At 43.6% G+C, this 20,926-nt stretch overlaps 1 protein-coding gene across 1 annotated transcript in view; it reads left to right on the forward strand.

Annotated features, from left to right (window-relative positions):
- The first annotated feature begins 9,021 nt into the window (after positions 1–9,021).
- The window catches only part of UBE2L3 (ubiquitin conjugating enzyme E2 L3), a 98,082-nt gene continuing 86,177 nt past the window's right edge, over positions 9,022–20,926 (forward strand). The window contains exon 1 of the mRNA XM_078667872.1: positions 9,022–9,128. Coding sequence (XP_078523998.1) covers positions 9,102–9,128 — 27 coding nt within the window. The 5' untranslated portion in view covers positions 9,022–9,101. The remainder of the gene's footprint in view (positions 9,129–20,926) is intronic.

The raw sequence follows: 20,926 nt of genomic DNA on the forward strand, positions 1-20,926 counted from the left end.
GAAGGATGCAATCAGATTTCTCGCTAGGTGGTGAATGCCCATCTTTTCGACACGGTCGACCAGAATCTTATCATCGACCGTGTCGAAGGCCGCTGATAGGTCTAGCAGTACAAGTACTGCTGTCCCTCCTTGGTCACGAATTGCCCTGATGTCGTCTGCCGCCTTAATTAAGGCAGTTTCAGTGCCATGATATCTTCGAAAGCCAAATTGGGATTCATCCAGTAGTTGATGTTTCTCTACAAACTCGACTAACTGTTGATTCATGGTCTTTTCAATCACCTTGGCTAGGAATGGTAAACTCGCGATAGGCCTATAGTTCTTTAATTCCGCCTTATCTAAAGTTGATTTCTTCAGCAAGGGCTTCACCAGCGTGTTTTTTAGGGAGTCGGGGAAAATACCGGAGCCTAGTATCAAATTACAGACTGAGGTAACCACTGGGATAAGGGTATCCATCACTGGTGGGAGGACTGAAAATGGGTAAGGATCTAGTGTTGATCCGGTTTTAATAGAAGATACGATCGCTTTAATCTGTTCTTCGGTTATCGCCTTGAAGCTGCTCATGACCTTATCAGAAGGCAGATCAGGAGGAACTAATGTTGTGAGATTTGGAGAAAAGGCCTGATAGATATCATTGACTTTCGAAAAAAAGAATTTGGCCAATGCGTCACAGAATGATTGAGATACTGGCGGGGTCAAGTCAGGAGCATTACCGGACAAAATTCTTGTGATATCGTATAATTGTCTGCTTGAATTTTTAGCTTTTTCTATTTTATGCGAGAAGAATGATTTTTTGGCTTCGGTAATCATCGCTTTATAAACAGTCAGAGACTCTTTGTATTTGGCCTTATCCTCAGGAGCATAGTTTTTTCGCCACTGCCTTTCCTTATTTCTATTCAGCTGTTTCTGCCTTCTTAATTCCTCAGTGTACCATGGGGCAGATGGTGTGATTCTGTTCCTAGATAATGTTTTAATTGGTACTAGCTTGTTGGTGGCGTTGCCTAACCAGTCGTAAAATTGTTGGGTAGCAATGTTAGGATCAGGGGACAGCAGAGGACGAGTGCCATCCAATAGATTAGTTAGATCTGTCTGGTTTATATTTTTCCAAACTTTGATTGGTGCTAAGGTAGGAGCAATAGCCTTTTTCATTAAGGTTTCCTTTATAGTCAATTTGCTGAAAATGGCATGATGGTCAGTCCAGGGCATAGGCAAGATTTTAGAGATCTGTAGGCCTTCCTCATTTGAAAAGACGGCATCTAAAATATGCCCAGCTTGGTGGGTCGGAGAGGTGATCATTTGTCTAAGCCCAACTATGTCCAAGTCCGCAATAAGGGCCTGTGTGTCCTTATCATCCTCTTGGTCCAGATGAAAGTTCATGTCACCCAAGATTGAGAAAGATTCCTCCATAACTAGCGATTCCATTATTATACTTAGATTGTTTAAAAACGCAGTCCTTGTACCAGGAGGTCGATATATAAGTAATCCCTTAAAAGTATAAAGGGCACTAAACCTAATGCTAAACTGCAGTGCTTCGCAAGCCGTGGTAGGGATAGATGTCGTTCTAATGGGAAAGCGTTCTCTGGCTATGATAGCCAGTCCCCCTCCTCGTTTCGGTGCCCTATCCTGACGATAGATTTTATAACCTTGGGGTACATCAATTACTAGATCTGGGTCTGAAGCCTCATCCAGCCATGTCTCAGTAATAAACAGCATGTCTAAGTTGTTGTCAGTTATAAGGTCAGCTATTTCCTGTCTATGTTTGCATGCTGAGCGTGCGTTTATAAGCGCCATGAAAAGATCAGTTTCTCTAACAAGAGTTACTGGCTTGGCTTGAGTATTGGAAGTGTATATAGGAAACAAAGTATTGCAGAAGAAGCATTTAAAGGTGGAATTATGTAATAGGCTTGACGGAACATGTACGTACATGTGGAGGTATGAGGTGGTTGAAGCTCCAACAAAGCGGAGCGTGAATAGATCCTCCTATGATCTGATAAAACCTGACCAGGGGTCGTAGCCCTAAGCCCGGACTCAGCGCAGGCGCGCCTCCGGCGTGCCCGCTGCGCGAACGGGGAAACATACTTTATTTATACGTGGCACTGATTGGATATGGAGGAGGGTGGGAGGCGTCCAACAACTGGAACGCGACCCGTTCCTCGCCCCAAGATGGCGTCTATATTGGGTGTACACACGGAAGTCAGCCCGCAAATCGGCTGCACCGTGCCCGAGCCAGTGAAAGTTTCGACTTCTGTGCGATGCTAATCTCGCGCTGAGGTCAGTGAGAGTACAATTTTAAAAAGCACCTATTAAAATATATACAGTTTTGAAAATATCAAGTACTTCGTAATCAGTATCCTAAGTGCCAGTAATTAACTGTGAGCCCCCGGCTTCCGCCTCAGGGGTAGATTTTTAGGGAAATAGCCGAGATACTGAGAGCCTGGCCTTAAATGGGCTGGGAGGGCAGGAGGCGTCCAACAACTGGAACGCGACCCGTTCCTCGCCCCAAGATGGCGTCTATATTGGGTGTACACACGAAGTCAGCCAGCAAATCGGCTGCACCGTGCCCGAGCCAGTGAAAGTTTCGACTTCTGTGCGATGCTAATCTCGCGCTGAGGTCAGTGAGAGTACAATTTTAAAAAGCACCTATTAAAATATATACAGTTTTAAAAACATCAAGTACTTCGTAATCAGTATCCTAAGTGCCAGTAATTAACTGTGAGCCCCCGGCTTCCGCCTCAGGGGTAGATTTTTAGGGAATGTTGGGGGGAGTGAGGGAGTACTTGCCGTTTTGGCTCGAGCTGGGCCTGCCCTCCTCCCCATTTTGTTGCCTAGTGGCAGTTTGGTTCCCTATCTCACTCCGCTCTAGATTACAGCGTCACTCGTCTACCGCCTAGCACCTATAGAACTCTAATAACTGGGAGGGAAACCAAGAATTGTAAGCTAAGACAAGGTACTAGCCGCCTCATAAACACCCCCACTGTAACACAACCAGCCCGTTTTGCTAATGGTAAGAGAGTCACTACAGTCTACAATTCCTTGGTGCTCCTCAAATCACGGGGGGCGTCTGTGGCAATGGTGTCCCAGAGGAGTGCGCTGGGTGCTGTGATAGTGAAGGGGTGAGAAGAAGAGGTCCCAGTAACATGGGAATATATAACCACACAAATGGAAAATAATCAAAGAAACATTAATTGAGTCCACACTGTTTACTTCACAATGGGAATGCGTATTGAATATGCAAGATTAGTATACACAATAATAGATCAATGGTTTACAAGGTGCCCCAGATATAGAAGCGGGAGGGGTGGTGTGGTGTTGGTGGGGAATTAGTGAGGGAGAGAGTGAAAATTCTTAAGTGACAGTAAAATCAACAATTGTCGATCATTTGACAAAGTTACAAACTATGTACAAAAAAATGAGACCAAAATGTTCATTGGATTATTCAGAAAACGATCATACTCCAAGTAGTCCAATAAATGAAGACAATGGGGTGTGGAGTTGACGATAGATGATAAAAGGATGTCGACGTTTCGACCCTCAGAAGTGCAGATATCAGTGGTTATCTTGCTGTGGGGTCTTCATCAGGACTGGAGGGGACACACAACCTATTTAATATATAAATATGTGTTGTAAATGCGGGAGACAACGTCCCTGTATATAGTTCAGACATTAAAGCACATCACCCAAAAATGGGTTGAATTAAAGTCAATAAATAGCATCCCATACAGATTGTTGGGACAGTGTCAGTACTAAGAATGCAGTAAATTAGATTAGCGCCGAAGCGTCAGAATTATTAAATACTATCTGGTCATGAGCACGTGGGGATAGGCCAGATCCAGCAAGGTGGACGGTATCAGGAAAACGGTGACTGCTCAATAATAAAGCCTGGTCAGCGTGGTGCCAGAGCAAAGTCAGAGCCAAAGAGTCAAATGCGACTACATACATCACAAAATCGAAGTAATTACAAAACTTACCACAACCGTGGTATTGACAGGACCGAGTCTGGTTATGAGACAGTGTCACGAGTAGATCTGTAGAATAAGTGTATCCAAATTGTAAAGAGAGCACTATCTTTTTAACAAAAGGTGGTATTTGGTGATAGTGGTGAAAAACTCACCGTAGTTTGCACCAATCGTAGTAGAATTGTTTCGGGTTAAGATTAGGGTCGTAGATACCTTCAATAGTCAAATCTAGCAAAAAAAGGCGGAGGCACAGTTAGGGAACAAGTAGGGAACAAAGGGCGATTGGCGTGGTCAGACTACACACAACATACTGGACGGAATGATAGTGAAGGGGGGCAGATAAGATGTTGAGAGACTTACCAGCTGGTGCTTCTGGAATATCGGTCAGAACAACCAAAGGGGGTGGCCTTGCCTGCCTCTTCCTGGCGATGACGGACGCAGGACGGTTCCGCCCTAGGCCCGGGCTCCTGCGCCGCAGGGGTAGAGGCAACGCTATAAGCGCGTTCACCAGCGCCTACCCCTCACACGCAGCACCTGTGGCGGGAGCAGGGGATGCTGGGACTGGTAGTCCCCTTCCATGAAGTCTCACCCCTTCTGCAGGCTGGGAACGCAGTGGTGGAGGCTGTTAGCGCTGGTAGCGCTGAGATGATAGTGCCCTGGGACTCCTAGCCCACCAGGGCAAAGGCAAAGTTGGAAGTGCGGTAAAACTGTTTCCCCACATTGCAGGGGGAGAGGCAGCGCTATAAGCGCGTTCACTAGCGCCTCCCCCTCACACGTAGCACCTGTGGCGGGAGCAGGGGATGCTGGGACTGGTAGTCCCCTTCCACAAAGTCTCACCCCTTCAGCAGGCTGGGAACGCAGTGGTGGAGTCTGTTAGCGCTGGTAGCGCTGCGATGAAGGTGCCCTGGGACTCCTGTCCCACCAGGGCAAAGGCAAAGTTGGAAGTGCGGCAAAACTGTTTTGGATCTCTGCAGATGGAAGAAGGGTAGGTGTGTTCTTCGACTCTGACTAAAGAGGGACAATAAATGGTGTTTCAGGGGATCAGGGAGCAGAAGGTGTCCCCAGGATAGTGATGCTATGAGCGGCAGTCTCTGCACCAAGGGCATGTTGGTCATCCTGCCAAACAATGCAGTGTGCATTATTTTTGGGAGCCAGGAATGTTGTCAGAGGGACCGCTTTAGTAAAGAGATGTCGATTAATAACACTGCATGAGCACTTGAGGAGAGTTGTAAATAATCTAAAATCCTTTTTCTAAACCACGACATTGCATAAAAAGGCTTATTTTCTGAAATTTGAGCTAGCTACAGACCTGCTTCATTTGACAGGAGATATTAATTCAGACTGTGGCTGTAGAATCTTGGATTAGAGGGTTGCTAATGATATAGCTTCCATTAAAGTCCACCTTGCCATTGGCAGAGAACCGTCTGCCCCTTGGTTTTCCCAAGAACTTCTGTTCTAATAAACAGGGAAGTAAGAAGTTGGAGTGTCTATATCAAATGAACTATGATGAAAAAAGAACGCTAGAGAAGTGTATAAAAAGCATTTAAACGGTATTAAAAAACTATACAAATGGCGCAGATGTATTTTCCAGATTTAATTATTTCAGCAAATAATTCAGCCCAGAATTTTTTTTAAATCAATAAATCTTCTTCTGAATCTTCAAGCCTGCAACCCTTTCTTCTTTGCTTTGCCCGAATTTTGTAACAAGCTTTCAGCATTTTTTAAGGATAACAATCATAAAATACATTTTAATCTGTCTGCACCTCTGGCTGGTACATCTGGCTGCACTGCTTTGGGAGCAGTTACTTGTGCTAAGCACATGCTAACTCAGGCATTTAACGCTACAGCCTGTGATATGACTCACTTCAAACCGTTTCCTCTGGAAATAATCTCTCAGGCCATCTCGCTCTGTAAATTCGGTTCAGGATGATCCATGTCTTGCTGTCATCTTTTGGATGGAGGGTGGAGTGATTGCTCCAGTGTTTCTGCAACTTTCCCACAGTTCAGTGTCCTCAACCTGTGTTTCTTGTGGCCGGAAAGGGGTAAAAGTAGCTCTTCTGTTTAAAATAAACTCTGCCAAGTCAGAGGTTCTGGCTAAATTCCTCCTGATATCTCTTCTGCCAGCAGCTTCCAAAATCTTGGGAACATTATTTAATATCCAACTGATAGCATATTTGATGCCAACTCTCTTTCAGATTATACGCAGTCTGGCTTTCACCAAGGCCACAGCACAGAGACTGCTCTTCTTAAGATTACAGAGTCTATTCAGCTCACACTGGATAAAGTGCATAGTGGTATTCTCATCATGCTGCATTTGATACGGTCTCTCATGCAACCTTACTATAATGCCTCTCTGAGGTTGGTATCTGCTGTAAGGCTTGGGGTTGCTAAATTCTTCCTTGAAGCGAGAGAAGAATAAGTATGGCCGGCTCGAGCCAATCAACAACAAGGAAATTATCTTTCGAGTACCACATAGTCTACACTACGTTATATAGTGTTTCCCTTGCTCCCCTTGGCAAGTTAATTGAATATTTTGGCCTTAGAGCTATCTCATATGCCAGTGCCATGCAGCTTCTTCTAACAATAGAGGCACCCTCCCCTTTCCCAGTGGAGGCTTTGAAATCTGTCCTCAATGACATCTTGCATTGGCTGAGAGACAACCATTTGGTATGCAGTGTAGATGAAACTGAGATTCTCTTGTTTGGCAACATGAAAAAAGAATGGCAGCTTTATCTCTGGCCCCAGGATCTATTGCCTTCTCTGAAGCCTGTTTCATCAGTAAGGAATTTAGGGGTAAAAATAGATCACAAATTGTACTTTATTCTACAAATTATTTATGTTGCTTCCTCTTGTTTCTCTTTCCTGAGGTAGTTGTGGAAATTCCTAGATCTCCAGCTCATGATAACATATAAAACAGTGGTTCATGCGTTAATCACTTCAAGATTTAACTAAGCCAATAGGTTTTATCTTGGCCTCCCTGACAGCCATGTTTTGCTCCACTTGGAATTTGCTAATCACCCTGATTAGCAAATTCCAAGTGGAGCAAAACATGGCTGCTCGGTTGATCTTGGCTATTCCATGGAAAGCCCATATTTCGAATAATTAGCAGGAGATACATTGGCTCCCAATGATAAAGTAGATTATTTTGAAATCCTTTTTCATCTCCTATCGGGCTTTGCATCAGAAGGGACTGCAATATCATATTTCTATATGTAAGCACTATTTATCTTTGAAAGACGCTCTGCCTTGCTGGTCAGCATTCCCTGATTTCGTACAAAAGAAGTGGAGGTTAATCCTTCACAGTCTTATCCGGTGGTGCATGGATTTACTTTTCTCTGTTGCTTTCAAGGATTCCTCATGAGCTGTCTTTCCATAAGGCTCTTAAAACCCATCTTTTTGGTGTGGCTGTTTTCTCTTTACCTTTTAGTTGGTAGTGCCAGGACACTGACTCCTCTGATTGGCCATGTGCAAATCTCCATCATTTATTCATTGTGCGTTCTGTAATGTGACTAAATGTGACTGTCTGCACTATAGTCCTTTCTGGGGCACCTATCTTCCCGTCATAGCATGCCCAGGTCTTCCCCTCTGCATATGTTTACTTCTATACTCTCCTGGACTGTCAGAGTTTTTGAAAGCTTGGGTCATACATTGGCTCTTAGAGGCAAGCTGGACCCATGACACTGCTCTTCCCAAACATTCTTTGGCTTGCCCACCACTATACAGTTGCATCTCTTACAGACTCTATTAGCTGTTAATTAGTTGTTCAAACAGTATTGCAAATGCCTTATTTTCTTCATCAGAAAGTTTAATGGGAAGTGTATCTTCTTGTTGTCATTAAAGTTAAGGCTCCTCCCTTATCATAAAAACATACAATAATTATTGTGTGGGAAGGGAGGATCATAAAGGTTTTATACATGCAGTGACCATCACATGGAGCAAACATGCCAGTAAACCTGATTTAGGCGGGAGACACTGTTTCTGCAGCCTAAAATGGGGGGTGGGGAGGGTTGCCTCCCCCCCACACCTGAAATTTCCTCTGCTTCAGTGAAATCAATGGGGGAAAATACGTTCTCCTGATTATTTTAATTTAAATCTCCCACCTTAGGACAGCCCGTCAAGTTTTCCAGGTCGGTGCGTGATGTGCTGCACCAGTCCATGTTTTTTTCTTTGAATTCTGGGACTTGTAGTCTTGTATATTTCATTATAAAATAGAGGAAAACAGGTCCCAGCGCTCAAAGGAAAAAGTCTGGACTGGGGTAGTACATCACGCATGAACCTGGGAAACATGACAGCTACATATATATTCTAAGCATGTATGCACAGAGCTCTCGAGTGAGAGGATTGGCGAGGATATGGTCTCTTGGCTAGACTGCCGACTTTGGAGCTGGGAAACCAAGGTTTGAGCCTCAGGGTTGATTCCACATCCTGTAATTCTGCGCAAATCACTTAATCTCCCTGTGCCTACCCCCCCAAAAAAATAATAACTGTGTCCTAGTGTAATGTAACTGCTCATGTGAAGCACTCCAATACCTTCAGGTCAAGTTCGCACTATATAAATCTGGAAAAAAAGTGTTCGGAGTCCTTCCATGAGATTATCCAGTTCCAAGTTTTACTTTTCAGTCTGTGATTTTTTTTTTCTGGTTCATCAATTAAAATGTAAGATTACAAGTCCCAGAATGCAAAGTAAACTCTATGACGCTTGATAACTCCCTTTTACCTAGTTCGGTTTCTGGCGACTACTGAACTGAGACCCTCTCAAATAGTGAAAGTAGGAATGTGTGATACGAAATTAAAATTGTCTGAAAGATCGATTGGAGACCTGGGCTCTTTACCCACTACTAACATGGCGGCCGCATTTGAGCTGCATGTTTCTCTTCAGTCGGAAAGGGTGTGCTGTTCACAGGCACCACAAGCAAGATGGCGATGGCTGCGACCCGCAAATGACATCATTATACCTTTCGAATCGGGCTGCGTCTGCAGTCTACGCACAGGAGCGTGAACCGTCGAGACTTGTGAAGCGCGGGCACCTCCTGACTGCACATCCTCCAGCAATATGGCATCCCTGGAAACGCGCACGCGCTTTAGTCTCCCTCCCCGCGGGCCAGCCGCTGTGCATTCTGGGAGGGGGAAAATCCAGCAGAATCCAAGATGGCGGCCAGCAGGAGGCTGATGAAGGTAAAATACCCCATTCTTACATTCTTGGGGGCAGGTTATACCCGAAGGGGTTGAAAGTGGCGCTGAGGCGGGTGGAGTAGCTTGATGGGTTTCTTTACCCTTCACTGAGCCGCGAAAAGCTGTGGCTCGGCATGCTCAGCGTCCCGGAGGTCCCGCCGGCAGATAGGCCTCGCAAGCCGCGTCCTCCGTTTCCCACGCGCCGTTGTGGGCAGGCCTGTGATGCCACGGGCGCGTGGGAAGGGTCTTCCCGGTTTACTTCGGGGTACAAGTGGGGGTGAAGGTAGCCGAAGAGGCACGCGGAAAGACCGTGTCTTCGTCCCGTCAGTTGGCCGTTAAATACAATGCAGTGAGAGGAAAGTGAGTGTTTCGTCTTTGACGGTGCGCTCTGCTCTCTTGGTTCATTTTACAATGCCTGCTCCTCGTGATAAGGCGGAAGAGCCGGCTCCACAGACCTGTGTCCCTGTTCGCCCGCTGCTGGGATTAGCACTAATCTATCCTGTGATCATCGGTCATGCTGCCGAGCCCTGTTTAGTGCGAATACTTTCTTTGTTTACTCGGGCACGCTTATTTCCTACCTGTACGTATTGTTCTTTTGAAACTTCCCCCCACTACAAAGTAATACAAATGGCAAATAACGATCAACTCGCGTTTCAGTCGTTTGCGTGAATCTTACCTTCCGCGTTCTCAACTTGTAAGAAATCTAAGCCTTCTGTTTGTGGGAATACTATCGCATAGTCTTTATAAAAAGTTACCCCTAATCTAGTGCCTTAACCCCCTTCTATCTGGTCACACAAATTCCCCCAGTCTTATCTACATTTCATTTTTACAAACACGTGGAACATGGCGGCAGTTAGTCTAAATGTGTATGAAGTAAATGCAGCCCTCGATTTAGGTGACCTGGCTATTTCACGTGCATTTTTTTAAACATCTGTGTATTTCGGTCGAAGGTTAACGCTAGCCTGCATTGCGACTTAGTTCTTTGCAACAACCCAAACTGATAGATTGTTGTGGTCCTCTATTAAAAAGGTAATGGCTTTAATAGGCGACTTTCTCTTCAAAAGATGGTAGAGGTAATTACAGACCAAAATACACGTTTGTGTACTTTGGCGTAAAGCGTTGTGTTGTGAGCCTGGCTTCCTAATTTGAACTAAAATCTGTGTCGGGAGATATACCTTTTGGAGACCAGAAACTAACAGAGTCGTCATTTTTTTTGTCTGTGTGGCTCACGTACATCTTCATTTAAACAAAAAAAAAAAACACTACAATCTTCATTAAATATCCACTAAGGGCTTTATGGCTTGACTGCTGTTGACAAAGCTTAGACGGTAGGCAACCGGCCGAAATGATGTATCAAGTTCTATTCTTGAATGGGCACCATTTTTACAATAGTTACTTTCTCCTTGTATTTATAAAATTAATGGATATTTGAATATTGCGACAGCAAGCCTCTCGTGGGGCAGATTTACAAGGAACTGACGCATCTGCATAGATGCGTCAGTTTCCTTGCGCCAGTGCCAAATGTCCTTGCACCTCCACTGATGCGCTGTATTTACAATACAGTGCTCCATGGTGCAAGGATTAACAAATTTGTCATAAATACGGACTCATCTGTTGGCACAAAAGGGACGCTGTGCTGGAGTTGCTCATGAAAGTGACGCAACTCCAGCAATGTACCACAACAGATAAAGGAGTCCCATACAAAAAAGCCTTGCGTCTTTCCTTACGCCTGGTCTGATCAGGATTTTGACGCAGTGTAATGTAAATTTCACTGCGTTAGTTCTACGTGGCTTTTTTTGCGTGGGATCGCCCACCCTGCCTACATTATACCTGGCGCATGTATAATGTGACGCATCTGCGCCATGTTGTAAATTGGCCACATTGTTTGCGCCACCGTTGCGTCAGAAAAGTGACTCAATGGCAGCTCAAGGGGCTTGTAAATATGCCCATTGGTGTCCTACCTGTATAGTTTCTCTGGTTCTGGGATTGCATTTTCTTATTGCCAAGATGATATCCCCAAACATGCACATTGTTAAAGCAGAAGTGTTCAAAATATTAAGACCTTGGTCTCCTTTGTCCCATTATTTTTGGCTGTCTGTTTATTCATTATAACCGCAGGCTTAGTAAGCTATCAGTTTCGTTATTGATTAAGTTTCCTACATTTCGGGGACACGTAAATGTAAATTGAGCCTGTTTTTCTGTCGGATTTCTAAATAAACGGTTGTAGAAAAACTGTAAACTAGGCCATTTATAACCTCCGTCTTGGATCACTCAAACACATCTTACCAAGACTTTACATTGCACAAGATTCTTCTGGTCAAGACTAAGTAGCTTTTAATTGGTCAGTCTAGTCAAGATAGCATTTATCAATACTTTAGCAAATTGCATTGACTTCCTCTTCACAAGTGACACCGCAAAGGAGCCAATGTGTTTTTTTAAATATTATAAAACACTCTATGGTAGCATCGGTTTCAATAGTATGTTCCCTGGCACCAGTGAATAATTTGTAAATAAACAAATGTCGGGGGCCAAGGTATTACTCTGGGCCATTTCAGGTTACATTACCGACTGGAACTGCCATATGCCAGTATAAATGCTCCCAACTAATCATCACACTCCTATAAAAGTAACACTTCTGAAAATTACAGGCCACCAAAATCAGTAAGATTGACCCAGACACTCCATACATTCCACACTTAATTTAAAAATGTGCATCTAATTGTGAAAGTGATATGCGCCATACAGAAATTGACATGTGGTGGACTGTCATAAGTAAGTTCCGGTGCTGAGCACCAGAGAACACCTGCACAAATTAGGCGCTGCTTGGCACCATTTGCACTCCTGTTTATCATGTCGTGTAGACCATAAAAAACGTGAGTTATTAAACTGAGGCATTCCTTTTTGCGGGTTGCAAGACCACCAAAAACTATCCAATGCTTACATCGGTGTTTGTTTATGCTTTTCAGTGCAGTGACACGTCTCAGGGTAGCTGTAAAGTGTTAGCTTTCATTCATGAGGTCGGGCACAAAAAACGCAGCATTGAAGACTCCAGGGTGTCAAGCTGGGAAATATCCTATGCCTTCTTAAAATGTATGGCAATGTATTATAATCTTAACTAGAAGAAGAATCGACCTTTCTGAACACCTGAGGAATACTTCGTGCAGTTTTTTAGGTCTCGCCTGTCGATGCGCATGCGCATCGAGCAAGGCGAGAGTATTGCGAGTTATCCACTCTTTATCCACACTGCAAGGAATCGTGGCGATTCCTTGCAGTGCCCGTGACTTTTAAGGTCAATGCGCATGCGCATTAAGCTTATGCGCATGCGCATTGACCTTAAAAGTCACGGGCGCGTGCATGTCCGTCTTTGTTTACCCGCTCCGCCCCCTCCCCTTCCCGCCGTCTCGCATTTCCCCTGTCGCACTTCTCCTCCCCCCTCCCCTCTCTTCCCTCCGTCTTGTTTCCGGCGAGCTGCTCCCAGCCATGCCGCACCTGGGACCCCAGGCACCAATAAATCACTCCTCCCGGCCTCCTGCAGAATCCAGACGGCCTCCCTGATGTCCTTAAGCCCCGCCATGTGAAAGGAACTCCGAGCAGGGTGAGTGACGTCGTAAAATTATCCCGACGCCGAACATAAACTCCTCCGCTCCTCCCGCCTCCCGAGGGCACAGTAGTTTTCCCGCCCCGCCCGCCCTGCTAAATAAATTTAGCCGCCGCACGCCAGCTGCCCTAATTGACCCCTGCCCCCACCTGTGCGCTGCTCCCTCCGCGCAAAACAGCCTGGGGGAGACCGGCTTGTGCCCTGCTCCCCATGGGTCCCCCCTTTTTATTTCCATTGCAACCGTATTAGAACGTCACTCCTCCCGGCCTCCTGCAGAATCCAGACGGCCTCCCTGATGTCCTTAAGCCCCGCCATGTGAAAGGAACTCCGAGCAGGGTGAGTGACGTCGTAAAATTATCCCGACGCCGAACATAAACTCCTCCGCTCCTCCCGCCTCCCGAGGGCACAGTAGTTTTCCCGCCCGCCCTGCTAAATAAATTTAGCCGCCGCACGCCAGCTGCCCTAATTGACCCCTGCCCCCACCTGTGCGCTGCTCCCTCCGCGCAAAACAGCCTGGGGGAGACCGGCTTGTGCCCTGCTCCCCATGGGTCCCCCCTTTTTATTTCCATTGCAACCGTATTAGAACGATGGAGTGTGGCCTTTAGTATTGGAGTTATGGTAAACATCAATGATGCCTATAAAGTTGAAAGGAACACTTTCTAATTTGTATCGTGACCGTCCCAAGCCTGTCTCTTTGCACCCCCGCATCTATGCACAAGCAGGGGCATTAGTTGCAATTGTGTGCACAGACTGAGGGACCTGCAACACAATATGAAATGTGAACAAAACACCCAGTGAGAAAATAAGAGTGTCAAAGTTAGATGGCCTGTGAGAATGTGAAACCCCCAAACCTAAACCATTACAACCATTTTGGTTGAGAGCTAACTAGTTCAACTAGCAAGGAAACACACACGTCTACACTGATGTCTACTCTGTGAGCACATTGTGCAGCTGTGGGCTTGTTGCTAATGATTATACTGATACAACTTGGGAGTTCCCAGAACAGATCTGCTTGCTCAAACTACCAACTATGCAGACCTTGGACGTCATTTAGGGGTGCTGTGGCTTACCTTTGCTGCTACCCTAGCACTGCCTTTGTGTCTCCTGGCATAAGAGGTGGCAAATTCAGTGCCAGAAACACAGGGTCAGCTGGTGCTCCACTCACTTGATTTTCTGTCAATTTTTTGTTACACTAATAGTGAATAAATAAAATATATTATTCACTAATAGTTAAATTAAATTAAAAGGCATTGTCATTTACAATGCCAATAGCCTTAGCGTTCTCACACGCCACTCATCCACGCAACGCCACTCATCCACGCAACGCCACTCATCCACGCAACGCCACTCATCCATTTGCAAAACGAAAAAAGTTAAACTCTTCTATTGCGAGACCTATTGCATTTTCAATGCTTGTCTTTTAAGGTGGCAGATAGCTCTTCCTACTTTCTGAAATGCCCAAAATCCACTAAGCTTAATTCTTCAATTCTTTACGGACGCATGGACAATCTCCTCAATGTGGCTAGTAAGAAATTTCCCCTAAAATGAACTGAATGTTCCATAGCCAACCTGATAATTGTATATGAAAAGCAGTGGCATGGGGAATAGATTACATATGTTATAAGAAAGCCTCAAAAAGTGTGATCCACGAGCTCCAAAACGCACCTGCTGGTTGTGAGTGACACTTAATTGGGCTTGATATGCAGTTAATAGGAGTTCAATGGAAACATGCGTAAAGATTGAAACAGTCCATTTAGTGTCATAACCGTTTTTACAATCGAAGGGAACAGTATTCCTAGAGGTTTTCCGGAACCCTTATTGGTGGCAATGGTTGCAGATAAGATATTCGGTAAGGGGCAAGCTATTGGGTAAGGGGCAAGCATTTTTCTTTGTATTGGATGGCGTCTAAATATTACGCCCCCCCCGGGCGTTAGTAATGACTGTCCAAGAGTGGTCACGTGGGTGGTTCAGCAGGAGACAGTCATGACTGTCCAAGAGTGGTCACGTAGGTGGTTCAGCAGGAGACAGTCACATCTTTGATATTCTGTAGCCTAGTAGATACTTGAGATCTAGAAAGATGGATTTCCCATTGATGAAAAAAAGACAAAACAGACTAGTAACGATCCCTCTGGTCATGCAGTTGGATTCAAATGATAGTCTTGAGTCCTAAACTAGTGGAAGAAAATGGATGCACTTGTATTTACATGGGGAAGAAGGTGAGTGTAGCATGAACAAGAATACTGCAGTTCTGAAATATTTCCGACTAAATTAACATTGATACATTGAGCAAAGGGGCCTCAAATGGGCATTCTTATTAGATTTAGGAATATTGACTTCGAGGATTATAAATTGTGCTGGCTTCTTTGTTGCTATCTTCCTAAATGTACCAATACGTCAAATTGTTTGACCGTGGCGTCACATGCAAACGTGGATGGTTCAGTTATTCTTGATTAAAGCATGGTTCAAAGAATTCTCCTTTTGCCTATTATAGTCTCAAAGTGCATTCTTGATATAAGGTGGTAAACATTACAACTTCGTTTTAAACTGCATTGCCACTGTGATGGCTTTATTTGTGATTTTGTCCTCCGTGTGTGAAAGATATCAGTTTGCTTCAGCATGGAAATCCTAGACCGTGTTTCCAAAGCAGCTTACACATCTGGGCCATTTTTTTTCCGCAAGCAAGTAAGATTTTTTTAAATCTGCCCAGTCATGTTTACTGTGCCATCTTGCAGCAGCGCCTCCTCTTCCTGTCTTCACTTTTTTGGCCTTCCAAAGGAAGAAGGGGGCAGTCATTGATTACATGTTTTGATCAGGACTGCTCTCCACAGCAGGCCTAAACAAGACCCAACAAGATGTCAGGCAGATGTTTTGCTAGGGAAAAAACATATTTAGGAAATAAATGGTAAGAGTTTGAAAAAACACAGTTGTGTTTGTAAAAGTTTTTATTTTTTTGAATAATTGTTCCCATCACACAACTTTGAAATGAACATTGAATCCAGAATACCATGGAACAAGCCATCTTCTCGGGGTGTTCTGGTTCCAGTAAAGAGAGGGCGGTCTTTTGGTTCAAAGATAAACCTATATAGACTATCACATGCACTCCGTGGAGTGAAAAGATGTCCAGAGAAAAAATCCAGACAATTTCATTATATCTTTTGGGCCCCTATTTTGTGAAAAGATACCAGTACATGGCGATAAAACAGAACGTGAAACTTCCTGAAGTAACAGCATAAGAATATGCCTTGGCAAATAAAAGGTGATGTTAATGACCACCCAGTTGTACAGACCATACGTTTTACAGGTTGAAACCAAATTCTCAGCAGAATTTTACTGGGTTACACATGCCCTGAGAGGGCAAGAGCCTTCTCCCCTGTACAAATGGAGTTAAGGATAGGCTCCTTGACCGTGCAGTGCCACATTAGCTTTCAATTCCTTATCCATAAATATGCTACCAGGAAGTTGTGGCTCCTAAAACGTTTTATGGTAGTCATGCGATCTCCTTGAACTCGAAGCAAGAGAGTGGTATGGGAAATTGGTCTGCCATGTAAACAACTAGCCAAGTTATTAAAAAGCAAGCTATAATCTTGTCCTCAGCGCAAGACATCTCTGATTTCAGCAAGAGTCCATGTAAGCATAGCTTTAAAAATGTCCGCTCCCTGAACGCCCTAAAATACTGCAAGCTACCTCTTGCACTTAAGCAAAAAAAAATCTAATTTGGTTAAGACTTAGCTTAATTTCCCCCTAAATAGCTTTTGGTACGGGAGGCTGCACAGTGATCCAATTTGCAGACCCGCTCAAGAATCTTCAATTTACTATATAAGTCCGGGTCATGCTGCTACCCATCTGTGGAATAAAGGCACTTTAATTTCTAATCATCCCTCGTTGTGGTCTGTACCTAATTTCGTGTTTGCCTTCGGTTTCACATAAAAAATTGCTCCCACTGTGTGCATTTTGGATTCACCGTATATTTATGAATTTGATTTTACAAATCAGCCAGTTTCATATTAAAAAATTGCTCCCAATGTGTGCATTTTGGATTCACCGTATATTTATGAATTTGATTTTACAAATCAGCCGTAGAGTGGTGCCAAAAGCCCTTCATGACAATGGCCCATTGTACCTTAGGAAGAAATTTGAATTGCATATGCCAAGGAGAGTTCTTCGATCATCCACATCCAAAACTGTGGTAATTCCCAAGAATAACAAAGCATCCTGGGGTAGGAGATGCTTTGACTCTTTCACTTGTAAACTATGGAACAAGCTGCCTTGGCATCTTAAAAAGCATACTAACTTCACCTGTTCCAGGAAACTACTCAAAACCTGGCTTTTCTCATCCACCCTGCCATATTATTTTACTGTTTTATTCTTGTAGCCGCTAGCGCCAAGGCGGCTTTGGGCATTTGCACGTTCTATAAATATCAATGAAAATAAGCAGTACAGGTATAAAACCTTTTATTTCTAGATCAGACTGGTTTCTGCATAACCAATGGGGGTTGTAAGCAGTTTTAAATGGGCAAAACACAAAAGGCAAGGGCGTTCACGCCTTTGCCATCCACCACCAATTGAAGGAGGTCTGTGTCTAGACAATTGACTTCATCTTATAGCTTGAACACAGTCTCACATGGCAGTGTTACGGGGATATTGTTCTCCGTACAGAGTGCCTAGATGTAAAAGGCCTGCTGTATTTCATTTTTTTGGTGGGTGGACAGCACTTCTGATGCTCCAATGTGATGGGGTCTTGACTGCGAGCCACTGGAGATGGTGAGCTTGTCTGCACGATTCAGCACATATTGAATTCTTTCGACATAAAATACCTGTTTTTACTGGATTGGCAGTTTGTAATCCTTTGCTGGGCATAATAAATTTTTTATTCCTTCCGTCTGAGAGCTCAGAGCGATTCATGATTTTATTTACTTTTACATTAACTGTGGCTCTGAATACCATGGATTTTCTTTCTATATTATTGAAGTTAACCTAGTTTTCAGTGGGACCTACCTCTGAATGGAGGGGTAAACCATGGATAAAAGCTTTTTATGGATCTTGTCAGTTTCTAAGCATATGTGCTCTATAGACCATAAGACAGATGATGTGTGAACATTCAGTTGTTCTTGTGCACTTTGCTTGTTTGAATGCTAAGACTACGTATGTGTGCCCATGCTTAACCAGTAATGGAGGGGTAAGGCCAAAGGCACCAGTAAAATGAATCGTCCATTACTGCCTAAAGTTTGTTTTTGACTACAAGTGTTGATGGGTCTCACCACCAGTGGATAGGAAAGTCCCACTCACACAGACATTTAAAAAAGTCAAGTTCAACCACAATGGTAAGTTGTTGACAGTAGAAGTCTCGCAGAAAGCAATAGCTTTGAACAAGCATTTTTTAAAGCTAAATCTTTTTTCCGGTTCATTTAGGCAGGGATAGAGGTGTTTACAACTATTGAAGTTGCAGTGATTGCAGAAGGACGGTCTTTCAGTCATAATTCAGTTTGACACGTCTTATTGCCTGCGTGAAGCAGACCATACATCTCAAGTACTTCCTCAGCCATAGATGAGACATTTAAGAAAATACCCTACTGCCACCCTAGTTGTGCACAGTTAGTGTCCGCTCTAACCTATACTCTCCTTAGCATTACTGAGCAAAAGGTGCTCATTTCACAATGCAGATGTTCAGATGGTCCAGAATACAACATGACATCGTTGTTTAATGTTCACTAAATTACAGCTTAGAGTGTTAGTGATTTTTTTGAGGGGCAGTTTTTCCAACATTGCTAATTCGTGAAAAATTATGCGTCGCAGCTGCCACCCCCAAGGCGTTTCTCACAGATGACTTTATTTACATTTGATGTTTAGTAATTCAAAGGCACTTTAAAATTGTATTATTTTGTAAGCATGAACAAATAGAAATATAGATAAATACAAGAATGGCTGAAGTAGGTACGGTAAAACTCAGAAATGAGGGAGCTTGTTTGTATAAAACACATCGCTAAGCTTAGCAACTGCATTGCAACCCTCATATGATCTGCTGCTTGACGCCTAGTTCAGGGGTGGGTGAGTGAATGCGAAATTGGCTTTTCTCTGCTGGATTGCTTCGTGTCCTGATCTGTTGTCCGATCTTATTCTACCTCTCAAAGGAAGGTGGGTTGGGGCACCAGTTTGTTTCTTTAAGGAAGCAGCGGGAACTGAAAAAGTCAACAAAACATGTCACGAGCAAGTGTGTTTTTAAGTGACCTCAAAGCCAGTTTCCATTTTATGAGATGCTTCTCAGAATTGATTTTTTTTTTTTTACTTGGACAAGATGAGATGAAACCGACAACATCAGCAAGGACACATAGAGCAGTGGACAAAGTGACCTATTACAAGCCATGTTATTGCTGGAGAGTTTCAGTACTTGGTAAATCTCAGTAGCCCAGTATGAACTGCTAGGTGCCTTACCGTTACTACTTTATGTACTGTATCTTCCTTGCTTAGTCATGGTGATGTAGAGCCTTAAATGACTCAATGTTTGCACATCCGACATAGTTCAAGAGACCTGTATGCAACGATGAGTGCCATCAGACACATCTGAATTTAAATGTCCCCCACTGAATTATTTCCAGTTGGGCTTGCTAACCAGCCCACTAAAATTCAGCCATACTTTTTAAACATTATAAAAAATGAATATATGAAGAATTGCAAACGAAATCGTTCTCATAAAGCCAATTAATATGCACTGCTAACAGTTTCTTATAAGGGACTTACAAAGAACTTGGCCACAATAGTGACTCTTTAAATTCCCAGCCCAAAAAACTACTACGTTGCTAGCAACCCCAAATTGACACCTAAGAACACGCCCATCCACCTTTCTGGTTTTGATTTGTGTACCTGCACGTTTGTAGCTAACCCACACCCTTTTTTTAAATTATAAATCTTTTTATTGAAAGACAACTGTTCAAATAAACTGTACAAAGGAGTCAGTCAGTTTATAAGCAGCAATGGCGTACAGGGGGAGAAGAATTACATCATGGGATAGGAGGGAAATGTTACGGGGTAAGAGGGACATTTTGTTTAACACACCGAGGTGGCGTCCACATTTCTCCACAATAGCTATTCCAAGGGCTCCAGATTCGGGACCACTTTTTGGGGCATACCCAGGCAAAATAGTCTTCTCCCTCCTTTAAGTGAGAACTTTTTTTTCTATTTGGGGTAGTTGGAGGTTAGGGTTACATAACTTTTATTTCGCTAAAGGTATCCAAGCCAAATTTACATCCTTTTTCCCCCAATACCCTGAGAATTCTAAAGATACCTGGGGTTTGTTGGTCCCTCCCCCACCAACCCCACCCCGAGGGAACTCTGAAAAATAGACAGCATAGTTGAAATTTTAGTTTTCTAAGAAAGTGCTCCCCTAAACATGGCATCACCGAACGATGTGCTGTGCTAAGGTAAAGACACAATCTCCTCCGCTTTCGGGAACACACCGAGCTGAATAAAAAAAAACTATTTTTGTACCACAGTTTTGGCCTTTTTTCAAAGAGCTCATTATTCCTATTTTTGTGCTATCAATCTACTTTTAGTTTGTGGTGGACACCACTGTGAACCCTATGCGTGATCCGGGAAAATAATAGATTTGTAAAAAGTAGGCACGTTTCTGCATTTTTCACGTGCTCTTATGTGTAGAATTTTTCCCTAGGGAAAATAACTTGCATTAAAGAAATATTGAAAATGAGTAGGAAAAACAGCAGTTTGTGACACTTTCATCTGTAAGTTTTTGTCACGATGGCCGATTTGCAAAAGCAATACACCATTACGTCCGCTAGACCCTTTTGGATGCGGGGTTATATAGGATTTGTTGGTTCTCCAAGAATCCAAAGTTCCCAGAACAAACCACTGAGCTGCAGCCTACAATGGTTTTTCATTGTGTGCGGAGTATAGATCAGTTCAGATGCTGAAATATGTAGAGTAGAAAATGAGTATCTAGGACACCTATGTATTTCTGAAATGGGCAAAAGATATGGAGTTTAGGAGCAGTGGTTATTTATATATCTCTGAAATTGTGAGTACCCGTGCTAGTGTATAATTTGGAGGATATTTTTCAAAATGTCTTTTATACAGTGGATTACATTTGAAAGGCACAAATACAGTGAAATCCAATTGATAATAACACTTGTTCGACTGTTCTTTGCTCCCACAAGTTTTCCCGGCTGGGCCTAGTGGCTGCCACAGAAAACTT

Source organism: Lissotriton helveticus, chromosome 11, assembly GCF_964261635.1.
Source record: "Lissotriton helveticus chromosome 11, aLisHel1.1, whole genome shotgun sequence".
NCBI classification, from domain to species: Eukaryota; Metazoa; Chordata; class Amphibia; order Caudata; family Salamandridae; genus Lissotriton; species Lissotriton helveticus.